Source organism: Anolis sagrei, chromosome 1, assembly GCF_037176765.1.
Source record: "Anolis sagrei isolate rAnoSag1 chromosome 1, rAnoSag1.mat, whole genome shotgun sequence".
Lineage (NCBI taxonomy): Eukaryota > Metazoa > Chordata > Lepidosauria > Squamata > Dactyloidae > Anolis > Anolis sagrei.
Genome location: NC_090021.1, coordinates 288563249 through 288576151, shown reverse-complemented (window position 1 = coordinate 288576151; position 12903 = coordinate 288563249). Strand labels below are relative to the sequence as shown.

Sequence of the window (12903 nt, the reverse complement as noted above, 5' to 3'; positions counted from 1 at the left end):
AATGATAATGGATTTTGAGGATAACAGGGTTTCTATTGAAAGGGGACAACTGTATTCGGTCCTAAATGTACCTTCTTTCACTAGGGTTTCACTGAGGACTGGGGGCAGAACTGGTTTTTCATGTTTCAATTAAGTTGGCTATCCATGGTACTGACTGTGAGAGTGACTCGGAATCTTTTTTCCATGCCAGGAACACCTGCACTCCTTAAAAGAATAGCTTATTTGGATAAGAAATTGCAACAAGGCTGAAGATGAACAGATAATGCATGAATCATGAAATTATACAGTCGGAAAGGGGCCACATGGGAACTTAGATCCAACTCCTTGCTCAATGCAGGATCTCCAGCTAGAGCATCCACAGCCTCTTTTTGAAGACATCCCACTACTTCTAATGGAAATTGGACCCATTGCTAAACCATTTTCACTGTGAAAATGTTCCTTCTGGTATTCATCTATGCTCCTGTAAACCGAAAACCATTAGACCTAGTTCTACCTTTTGAGGCAGTAAAAAATTAAACTTGCACCCTCCCCCTTGTGACAGCCCTTCAGGGTGTGATCATGTCATTCCCCTATATCAGGGGTCCACAAACGTTTTAAACAGAGGGCCAGGTCACAGTCCCTCAAACTGTTGGATAGCCAGATTATAATTTGAAAAAAATATGAATGAATTCCTATGCACACTGCACATATATTATATGTAGTGCGAAAAAAAGGCTCTAGATGGCTCATAAAGGGAGATATGTTCAGACAGGTAAGTTGCTTGAATCAGTTGAGAGAGAAATTATTCTGCTTCGTCTTTCTCCTCCCTGCTGAGTCAATTGAGTACAAACTAGTTTTGAATGTTGAAAGTTTGAAGCAACTGGAGTAAACTGAAGACAAAGGAAAAAAAGGGGAGGGGAAGAAAGACAAAGAGGGATACTTCAAAAGGAACTGGAAATGTGCTTTTAAAATGTGCTAGAAAATTAATCGGACTGCCCCTGGCAAATTGGGACAGTTAGAGACTGCGCATCTGCCTACTTTTGGGAATGTGTCTAAACTCAGAAGGAACACAGCCACCATATTATTTTAACACAGAACATGTGCAAACCTAGCATTGTCTACTGCTAACATAGCAAGTACTTCCCTTTGTCTTGCACATTTCTTGTTTTGGCTGAACTACACTTAGAAGTGTTTTAGAGTGCAATAGACATAGAATTTTAAATAAGAAGCCTTGAAAAAGGCGTTCCACATTTCCAATGTTCCCTACAGATGTGCATGTGTGAAAAAAACAAACCAAGCAAAACAATAGAAAAGTTTCATTAAGAACAAAGTCTACAAATGGCTGAATGTGATGTTTTGATTACAATATAAGAAACTAGCGGTTTGAGGATTGTTTGTTTTTAGTGAGACAGCATTTGAAAATTTCTATTCAAAAGATACTATCAAGACTGAGCTTTACTACATTGCACATGATATGAGCCAATTTCTTTCATCTGCCTTGACTTGCCAAGCAGATCTACAGAGAATCCATAAAAAATCTCTCTGTAGATCTCTGTGTTGCTAACACCAGGTGAAAACTACTCACCCATATCAGAACATATATGGTTCCCATTACTTTTGTAACTGGATAGCTCTCTGTTGTTAAAGATCTTTTATCTGTTTTTAAAGAAACATTCATAATAAAGATCATTTTTTTAAAAAAAAGATCTTATGTATAACATTTTTCTGCATTTTTTCAGTCATAGTCAGATTGTAATATAGAGGTAATTCAACTTTACAAAAGTGCAAAATGGGAGAGCATTGGGGAATTTATTTTTATTTGCAAATCAATCAATCAGTCAGTCAACCAATCATAGTTCCACCTACAAATGTGTAATTTTGCTAAGATGTTTCATGCCCTAATGAAATCAGGCTTTAAATAAACTTTTTGCCTTCCATTAATTTTCATTAGATAATATACAAAGAATGCATGCCATGTGGACCCAGGATTTAAATGAAAACAAAGCTATGTTAATAATTCTATATTAAAAGGATATACATCGATAATCTATAGAAGGCTTGTTCCATACAAATAAACAATTTCTGGGGAATAAAAGGGTGGGTAAGAAGTGCTTTTCTAAATCGGCATCACATAATTCATTTGATTATTTGTGGGTGTGAGGGAAAAGCTCACTCAGGACATAGAGAAAGCAGCAACATAGATTTTTTTTTTCAAGATTAACATCATGCCATATATTTATATAATTAAAGGTAAAGGTTTTCTCCTGATGTTAAATCCAGTCATGTCTGAGTCTGGGGTTGGCGCTCATTTCCATTTCTAAGCCAAAGAGCTGGCGTTGTCCATAGACACCTCCAAGGTCATGTGGAATGACTCCATAGAGCAGGGGTTCTCAAACTAAGGCCCGGGGGCCGGATACGGCCCTCCAAGGTCATTTACCCAGCCCTCACTCAGGGTCAACCTCAGTCTGAAATGACTTGAAAGCACACAACAAGAATCCTATCTCATCAGCCAAAAGCTGGCCCACACTTCCTATTGAAATACTAATAAGTTTATATTTGTTAAAATTGTTCTTCATTTTAATTATTGTATTGTTTTTAAGTGGTTTTTGCACTACAAATAAGATATGTGCAGTGTGCGTAGGAATTCATTCATGTTTTTTCCAAATTATAATCCGGCCCTCCAACAGTTTGAGGGACTGTGACCTGGCCCTCTGTTTAAAATGTTTGTGGACCCCTGCCATAGAGCATCATTACCTTCCCGTTGGAGCTGTACCTATTGATCTATTCACATTTGCATGTTTTCGAACTGCTAGGTTGACAGAAGCTGGGGCTGATAGCGAAAGCTCATGCTGCTCCCTGAATTCGAACCTGTGACCTTTTGGTCAACAAGTTTTTCAGATCAGTGGTTTAACCCACTGCACCACTGGGGGGCTCCATTTATATAATTATTATATCATATATAGTACATAGTATGTTGTATTATAACATATATAGAGAGAGGGGGAGAAAGAAATATATGTAATATATTATATTACATACATGGTGGATCTATATATATATACATATATAATATTCTATATACTAGAGCAGGTCATGTATTATGTGAGTGTTACACAGTTTCAGTTATACAGTTTGCCCTTTTTAGGTGAAAGCGAGGGAAGTGGGAGATCGGGCCACCTGCAACATGCTCCCTCTCTCTGGATGCCAAACCTGGTGGAAAGGTGGCTGGAATCAATTATACACCTTCCCCCCTGACAAATGAGTCCACCCTTTTCCTCTATGGAGAGAAGTGATGGTGTTTCAATCCACTAAGAAGTCCATCACTTTCTCTGCAGAGAGAAGTGATGAAAATCTGGCTGTGCTTCTGTTCCTTTAGTTTCCTTTCTTGGTGAATGCAAAGGCAGCCAGGATTTCAGACGTAACACAGCTCCCATATTTGCAGGGGATGGGTTCAAATACTCTTGTGAATTTATGAAACTACAAATTGTAGTGAATTCTACACTAGATCTTAGCTAAAAGGCCAAAAATACTTTATTTTGATAATACTTGGGCTAGGTAAATAAGTTGCATAACGAAACAGAATTATTATGTGTGATTATTTTTTCACATCTCTTTGAATGAGCTTGCCCTCTATTTCAAGTAAAGATTTTCTTGTTTTATATCTGAAATCAAACCTGAGACCAATTTAATGATGTCTTTGCAGAGAGGTTGGGAAGAAAGACCAAATGGAAGTAAGGAACCAACATCATATTCATACCACAAAGAAGAGCATCTTGGTTTTGCTCAGATTGATGGGAACAAAAGTTACCATACCTGGATAGGAAGACTGATCAGAAGAAATCATTCGATTCTTGCTTGGAGATAGCTTAGGGGGTGAATAGAGAAATGCAGAGGCTTTCTCATCTGATCTGATAGAAAAAGCAGCTGTAAGAAAGGAAGAAAAAGAATGAAAAAGCATCTAAGATATGACCTCACTACCTCTGAGGATGCTTGCCATAGATGCAGGCGAAACGTCAGAAGAAAAATTGCCTCCAGAACATGGCCATATAGCCCGGAAAAACCTACAACAACCCATCTAAGATATTGCTTTTGAATGTAGATACTTCTATCTAAAATTAAAATACATTATTAGACACTGGTCCAATCATGCCAGCATGGTGTAGCAGTTTGAGCATTGGACTATGACTACATGATTCTGGAGACCAGGGTTCAAATCTCTGCTCAGCCGTGAGAACCCAGTGGATGACCTCAAGCAAGTCAAAAACAAATCCTCTCTGGACAGCACATACCAAGAAAACCCTGTGATAGCTTTGCTTTAGGGTTTCCATAAGTCAGAAATAACTTGAAGGCATAAGAACAACAAAAACAAGTATTTAAAAAAGGATCCTTCTGAGAGTAAAGAAGGTCCACCCAGAGGAAAAGTGTTCTTGCCATACATCAAGGGAACCACTGATGGTACAGGGAAGCTGATGAGGAAACACAACCTACAAACTATCTACAGGCCCACTAAGAAAATCCAACAAATGCTACGTTTAACAAAGGACAAAAGGGATCCTCTCATCTCCGCAGGAGTCTACCGTATACCATGCAGCTGTGTACAAGTCTACATAGGGACCACCAAAAGCATCATTTCCCAAACACAAATCAAGGAACATGAAAGGCACTGCAGACTAATTCAGCCAGAGAAGTCAGCCGTAGCAGAGCACTTGATGAACCAAACTGGACATATTATTTGAGAACACAGAAATGCTGGACCACTTGAACAACTACCATGTCAGGCTACGCAGAGAAGCCATTGAAATCAACAAGAATGTGGACAATTTCAACAGAAAGGAAGAAACCATTAAAATGAACAAAATCCAGCTATCAGTATTAAAAAAACTCTAAAATTATAACAGTAAATAAAGAACAACACTCAAACCCTGGGGAACTCTAGACAAGAAACAATCAGGGTCAGCTAATCACCTCTCAACAAAGGATTCCCCCAGGCACTAACAAGGCACACCTAAAAACTGTCAGGCCATCAAATGCTAATCAAGGTGGCCAATTGAAACATTCACACTTACCTCAAACAGACAAGAGTTCTTTCTCCCACCCTGGACCTTCCACAGATATATAAACCCAATTTTCCTAGTTTCCACCAGACCTCACAGCCTCTGAAGATGCCTGCCATAGATGCAGGTGAAACATCAGAGGAGAATGCTTCTACAACATGGCCGTATAGCCTGAAAAACCTACAACAACCCAGTGATCCCGGCCATTAAAGCCTTTGGCAATACACTGATCCTTCCCTTTTCCATAAGGAGTAATCAGTGAGACATTATATATTCTCATTTCTGTACAAGGCATGTATACGTTGAGGTCAAAATGAGAGGCTTTGATCTCTGGACAAGTTGGTGATCATTCTGCAGTGAGGGGAAAGCACCAATGTCAAGCCAGGAGCCAGTCGCCCCTGGCAGCAGGATTCAAAAAGGCCAGAAGCAGTGGCACAGTGGAGAGAGTAGAAGGTGCTAGTGCTTCTTTTAGGTTCTCCCAAGATGGACTAAGATAACTCTTGTTTTTTGGCACTCCACTCAGAGAAAGGGGTGATTCCTTTTCTCTTTTTATAATTACTTAAGGACTCCTTTTTATTAGCGTCTTTCAGGTACTTTGGTGTCCGTCCATAGGGTTGTTCGATTTGTGCGTGTAGCTCAACATTTGCTTGTGTATGTGATTTGACATGGCCACATTTTTTGGAATTAAATGGCTTTTATATCTTAATTCTCACACTGACCCACTGACAAGTGAACCCTGGTTTTTGGGATTGTTTTTTTTTACTAGGATTTCTACCCTTATATATAAAAATATAGTGTATTTAAAGTACCAATGACCATATTTGTAAAGTAATGGCACAAAAGTATGCAAAACAGGGAAAGCTTCTCGTTCTGCTGTGATGCCAAATGGCTTTGCCAGCCTTGACAGCAAAAGCAGCAGTTAGAATGACGCAAGCTTCTGCTTGTTCTATCACAATTGTATTAGGCTGAGAAAGCAAACAACAGGGATGTAATCCCTTTATTAAATGCAAGCACAAATACTATTATAGTCTTCTCCCCACCATGAAAGAAAATGAATCTTCCTTCACAGTATACTCCCTATATTTGAATATTCCAAAATATTGCAGAGGAATTATTCAAAAACACAAGGAGGAAGGAGAGCAATTCAGTTTTTCCTGCATAGAAAACAGGTCCTCTACGCATATTTATTTATTTATCGTGTCATCCGCAACCAGAACATTGTATTACGTTTCTAACAGAACAAAACAAACAAACAGATTTTAAAAAAAAACACAAATTTTGCAAACTTGGTAGCTGATTAAATGTCCTTTGACCAGTATCTGGCCACTTGGAGTGCCTCTGGTGTTGCCGCAAGAAGGTCCTCCATGGTGCATGTGGCAGGGCTCAGGTTGCATTGCAGCAGGTGGTCAGTGGTTTGCTCTTCTCCACACTCGCATGTCGAGGATTCCACTTTGTAGCCCCATTTCTTAAGATTGGCTCTGCATCTCGTGGTGCCAGAGCGCAGTCTGTTCAGCGCCTTCCAAGTCGCCCAGTCCTCTGTATGCCCAGGGGGGAGTCTCTCATCTGGTATCACCCACAGATTGAGGTTCTGGGTTTGAGCCTGCCACTTTTGAACTCTCGCTTGCTGAGGTGTTCCAGCGAGTGTCTCTGTAGACCTAAGAAAACTATTTCTTGATTTAAGTCGTTGACGTGCTGGCTGATACCCAAACAAAGGATGAGCTGGAGATGTCTCTGCCTTGGTCCTTTCACTATTGGCTGCTACTTCCCGGCAGATGTCAGGTGGTGCAATACCGGCTAAGCAGTGTAGTTTCTCCAGTGGTGTAGGGTGTAGACACCCTGTGATAATGCGGCATGTCTCATTAAGAGCCACATCCTCTGCGCATAAGGCATGGTTTTTGGAGCAGGAAGTGACCAATAGAGCCCCAGAGCTTAATTCCATGAATAAAGAGAGCACTATATCATAATGTTGCATAGTTTTTTGGTGACTTTTAGGAATTTCACTATTTGTGCATTGATTAGAGGTGGACAACGAATCTGGAGTTGTGTTGGGAATGCTAGAAGGATTTCTATATTCAACTACATCAGACAAGCATTTCTCAACTTGGGGGGGGGGGTTCATGAGGGGTTGTCAGAAGGGTCACCAAAGATATAGTATTTTCAGTTGGTTGTGAGGTTTCTGTGTGGGAAGTTTGGCCCAATTTTATCATTGGGGGGGGGGGGGGGGTTCAGAATGCTCTTTGATTATAGGTGAACTATAAATCCCAGCAACTACAACTCCCAAATGTCAAGGTCTATTTTCCCCAAACTCCAGTGTTCACATTTGGACATATTGAGTATTCATGCCAAGTTTGGTCCAGATCCATTATTGTGTGAGTCCACAGTGCTCTCTGGATGCAGGTGAACTACTATTCTAAAACTCAAGGCCAATGCCTACCAAACCCTTCAAGTATTTTCTGTTTGTCATGTGGATTCTGTGTTTGGTTTAATTCCATCACTGGTGAAGTTCGGGATGCTCTTTAATTGTAGGTAAACTATCAATCCCAGCAACTACAACTCCCAACTGACAAAATCAATCCCCCACAACCCCATCAGTATTCAAATTTGGGCATATCGAGTATTTAGTCCAGTAAATGAAAATACATCCTGCATATCAGATATTTACATGATGATTCATAACAGTAGCAAAATTAGTTTTATGTAACAGCAACGAAAATGTATTATGGCTGGGGGTCACCACAACATGAGGAACTGTATTAAGAGGTCACAGCATTAGGAAAGTTGAGAACCACCGGACTAGATGATCCTTTGTGTCCCTTCCAACTTCATGATTCTATACATAGCCACATTTAAAAATATATTTAAATATTCCCTTTAATTTTATGCTAGTTTCCTTTTCTCATCTAGTCTCCTTAGATCCCTTGCTTCTCTCCTCGTCTCCCTCGGTGCAGTCAAGATCTATGGAGGTGTTTTGCTTGCATGCTTTCAATTCTACATACAGTTTCCAGACAAATCATATTGGCCCCAAGATCCACAGTAATAACTTAGCATCCATTCATTGAGTCTTCACATTTTGGCCTGTACAAGTCTTTGTTCATTCAAAGAACTCTATAAAATGCAGTGTGGTCCTATATACAAAAGTATACATATTTAGAATACACACAAGTGTATGTATTTTGAATTTATAATCAAAGTTGGGACACCAGGAAATGAAGTTCTTTATGTTTTCCTTATTTGGAAACAAGATAATTTCCTCTATTTCCTCTCTTTCTCATTTTATTGCTCTCAGTCTATTAGTTCCACTTCCAAGTAGATCACAGTTTCATCAGAACTCAGCCTTCCCAGATTTCAGTTTCGGCATTGGCGTTTCCACAGCATTCTTCCTTCTTTATTTGGCAACATTCCCTCCCTCAATTTTTTCCCTATCTCTGTGTTTGCACTTTTTTCCTTTCTGTTAAATATTTGTGTTAAAAATAAAACCTCAACTGCTTAACCTGTGTTAAGAATAAAGCTTGAACTGCTTAACCTGAAATAGCTACAGTATTATTATCACTCCTGTCAAATACGGTGCTTATTCTCCTTATTCTTCTGTGTGCATGCCACAGTTCTGGAGGAGATCCTTTTACTCCTGCCTTTTTGTCATGACACATGTACGCATGTGAGGTCAAGCACTGGTGTCATCAAGGTTATATAGCAAGTGACTGGGTATTTTAACTCCCCAAACAAACGTCCTCAATGAACATCCAGGTCTGTTGGATTACAAAACTCTGGATTTCCAAAAAGTATGTGTTAAAACCAGCGTGAGGTATACTTCAACACATCTGCAGGGTGCTGGGTGAAATGAATTAGCAAAATCTTGCAACTACCATAAGAATTTCCAATGGAATTTTGGCCTGCATAAATAGGAGTATAGTGTCTAGATCCAAAGAAATCATGCTACACATCTATTCTGCCTTGGTCAGAATACACCTGTGTCCAGTTCTGGGCACCACAATTGAAGGGAGATGTTGACAAGCTGGAGTGTGTCCAGAGGAGGGCAACTAAAATGATCAAGGGTCTGGAGAACAAGCCCTATGAGGAGTGGCTTAAAGAGCTGTTTAACCTGAAGAAAAGAAGGCTGAGAGGAGACATGATAGCTATGTATAAATATGTGAGAGTAAGTCATAGGGAGGAGGGAGCAAGCTTGTTTTCTGCTGCCCTGGAGACTAGGATGCAGAACAACGGCTTCAAACTACAAGGAAGGAGATTCCATCTGAACATCAGGAAGAACTTCCTGACTGTGAGAGCTGTTCACCAGTGGAACTCTCTGCCCTGGAGTGTGGTGGGGGCTCCTTCTTTGGAGGCTATTCAACAGAGGCCGGATGGCCATCTGTTGGAATGCTTTGAATGCGATTTTCCCGCTTCTTAGCAGGGGGTTGGACAGGATGGACCATGATGTCTCTTCCAGCTCTATGATTCTGTGATTCCAGTGCCATTCCCCCCCCCCCCCCCGCCCCCCAATATAACTAGTAAAATGTATTAATCAAAGCATTTTTCTAGCGTTGGTATAATGCTTCAGATTTACTGGGTTTTCCCATAATTCACCTGGTGGTAATTTGGCAATGCTTCCGATACTCACACTTTCATTCTGGTTCCTCTTGCTTTTCTAGTGATTCCACCCTGTCTCTGTCCTTGAACTACATATTCCTCCAGGCACTGATTTACCACCATCGGTTTGACTATGGATCTGACCAGGTCTCTCTTAATCTACTTAAAATTACATTTTAAAAAATTTAAAAGTCACCATTTGTATGTGTTATACAGTCTAGGTAAATAAAAGGTTACTGGCTCTCCTTTCCAAAAATGGTATGATATTCGGTATTCTGTGTGTATATGCCTTTAGGTGGCCTATTGTCTTATGATGTCCCCATGAATTCCATAGGGTTTTCTTAGGCAAGGAATACCCAGAGGTGGTTTTGCCATTTTCTTCCTCTGAAATATACCATATATACTTGTGTATGAGTTGATAGGCTGTTCAGGGGCCAATATTATGGATTTTGTTATGACCTGTGGACAAGCTGAGGGTTGTTCTGCAGAGACAGAAAAGAGTCAGTGCTGTCTCAAGGGGCCAGCTGCCCCATCCAGACATTCAAAAAGGCCAGAAACAGCACCGTAGTCAAGAGAGTAGAACAGTGGTTCTTAATCTGTTGGCCGTGGACCACCAGTGAGCCATGAGGACAAAAATCTGGTCCACGAGCCTCCTTCCTCTTTATTTATTTTATTTTATTTCTGCTCCTTTTGCGCTGTTTGCCACTCCTTCCCTTTCACTGACCATGGCATGTGTTCTGTATCAGAAACTAGTGCTGATGTGGTCTATCCAATGCCATTTTCTGAATCAGCACCCCAAACCAAATCTAAAGTTGATCAAAAATGGATTCTTAACTCTTTTAGTACTAATGTTGGAGAGTGGTCCCTGGTCAAAGTGGTCCCTGTTGAAAAAAAAGTTGGGAACCACTGGAGTAGAAGATCTTGATGTTTCTTTTAGATTCCCCTGAAATAGAGTAAGCTCTCACCTATTCACCACTCTGCTCAGAGGAGGGGTAGAGATAAAGTGCAGTGCTTACAATGACTCAGAAATAAGTCAGCCTAGGCCTTCTGGATGAATTTTTAAAACAAAGTTTCTAGCCTTATACATTAATATGTTCAGTGGTGTACAGCCATTGGTATTAAAGCGTGGTTTCCTACCCTGCTTAGCTTAGATCTGATGGCATCTGGAGCTTTTATAGTATTTAGACCCTATTATCCAATCTTTATAGAGAGCTAGAGATGAGCCAACAAGTACAGCCATCTATTAACAGCTGTTAATAGGTGATTGTGTTGGACAGCTCATCTCTAGTTTTCTTCCTGAAAGAGTTAAATATCACTATTATTTTCCTGAAAAGAGGGTTGAAACCAGTATTGCTGAATACTTGTTCCTTTGGCCACGCTAGTCCTTGGTGATTTTCCAGGGAAAAATGGGCACCAATCCCCCCTTGGGCACCAGTATCATGCTGATCCATGACACATTTGAAGTCCCTCTCATCAAAAAGCCTCAGAAGCACCAATTTAATTCATCCTGCCCATATGGAAATAATACAACACATTAAAAAAAACATTTCTATTAACAGTGCCCTCACCAATTGTGGTGAGTGACCAACATGTCAGGCAAGTAGTAACTCATTTTATTCTGGATTTTTATTGAACAACTCAAGGTATTAGTTTGTTTATTTATTTATTTAAAACATTTATATTCCACCCTTCTCACCCCACAGGGGACTCAGGGGGGAGCACAACATAAATACGGCAAACATTCAGTGCCGGGACATACAACCATAAATATATACAAACATTAAAATCACTTAGATCCAGTTTAAAATGGGTTGCTTAAAAACCATCTCAGGACAGTATTTGATTATTGCTCATTGTACTACCACAAAGACTTGGTCCCACAGCCAGGTCTTCACCATCCTTATGAAGTAAAGGGGGGAGGGGACTGATCTAATATTACCAGGAAGGGAGTTCCATAACTGGGGAGCAATTACTGAGAAGGCCCTGTCTCTTGTCCCCACCAAATGTGCCTGTGATGTTGGTGGGACTAAGAGCAGGGCCCTCCCAGATTATCTTAGTCTTTGCAGTGGTTTGTAAACGGAGATGTGTTCGGACAAACTGGCCCGGGGCTGTTTAGGGCTTTATAGGCCAAAGCCAGCACTTTGAATTGTGCCCGGTAGCAAACTGGCAGCCAGTGGAGCTGGCATAACATGGGAGTTGTGTGCTCCCTGTATGCTGCCCCACTTATTAATCTGGCTGCCTCTCGCTGGACTGTTTGAAGGTATGGAACATATTCGGGAAATAGGGTTCAGCACCTAAATTTTGGGATGATTCATCACACTTCTGTTCTGAAAGCAACCAGCCACCACTTACAACCTCTCCTGACTACTAGCCACTATAAGGATCAAATAGATTTGATGCATTTCTCAATATAATCAATTTGGGGGGGGGGGGGGACCCAGAAAACTACACAAACTAACCCTGAAGCAATAGCTTCATTTATTGGAAACAAAGATATTGCTACTTGACAGTCCCATTAATTATCTCAAGAGGAAGGAGAAATAAACAATCTATTTAAATCTCAGAGCAAGAATGAGATACAATGAAATCACATTAAGTGCATAGAGTTGTGGGATGATGTTATTCCAGTAGTGCAAAACTCGCAATATCCTTGTTTTCCTCTTTGTAGAATATTATAGCCAGTGCTTTGATTCTACTTGTGTAAGTCATCACAGAAGCATTTTTACAACACTATGGTGCTTGTTTGCTATAGTTCTCCTGAGGAATGTAAGAGATAGTAGTGCATCTCATAAACAGAGTAATTAGCATGCACAAGTCAAATATGAGCAACAATCAGTCTTGCACTAGACCTCATCTCTCACACACAGGATCTAGAAAAGAAATCAAGCCAGCTTAGTTGTCTTTTGGGAACTTATGGAGTAACTTTGCTTGCAAATATGAAACAAACAAATATTGAACATGTCTTGGTGAGAAGTAATGCATTCTTCAGACTTTAGGAAAAAGGGAACTGCTTACTATAAAAAGGAAGAGGAACAAACTCAGATTAATTGTACAGTTAATAATGCAAGAAGAAAGAGGGAATGGCTAAAACCAGGAAATAGGAAGTTTGAGCAAGCGTTTGGAACTGCAGTGTGATTAGATAAACTCAAATAGGTATATGAACACAGAATGGCTAAGACAATGTAAACGGATGAGGAATTGAACCGGAAGACATTGGTTTTATATATTTATATAGTTTTTATTGCTTTTATGTTTTTATATGTATTTATGATGTAATTTAATTGTT

General features: G+C 40.1%; 1 protein-coding gene across 2 annotated transcripts in view; it reads right to left on the bottom strand.

The window, feature by feature from the left end:
- The window catches only part of LTK (leukocyte receptor tyrosine kinase), a 139960-nt gene that overhangs the window by 75876 nt on the left and 51181 nt on the right, over positions 1 to 12903 (bottom strand). For both annotated transcript variants that reach the window (XM_060760745.2, XM_060760753.2), the window contains exon 2: positions 3793 to 3903. In XM_060760745.2, coding sequence (XP_060616728.2) covers positions 3793 to 3903 — 111 coding nt within the window. The remainder of the gene's footprint in view (positions 1 to 3792; positions 3904 to 12903) is intronic.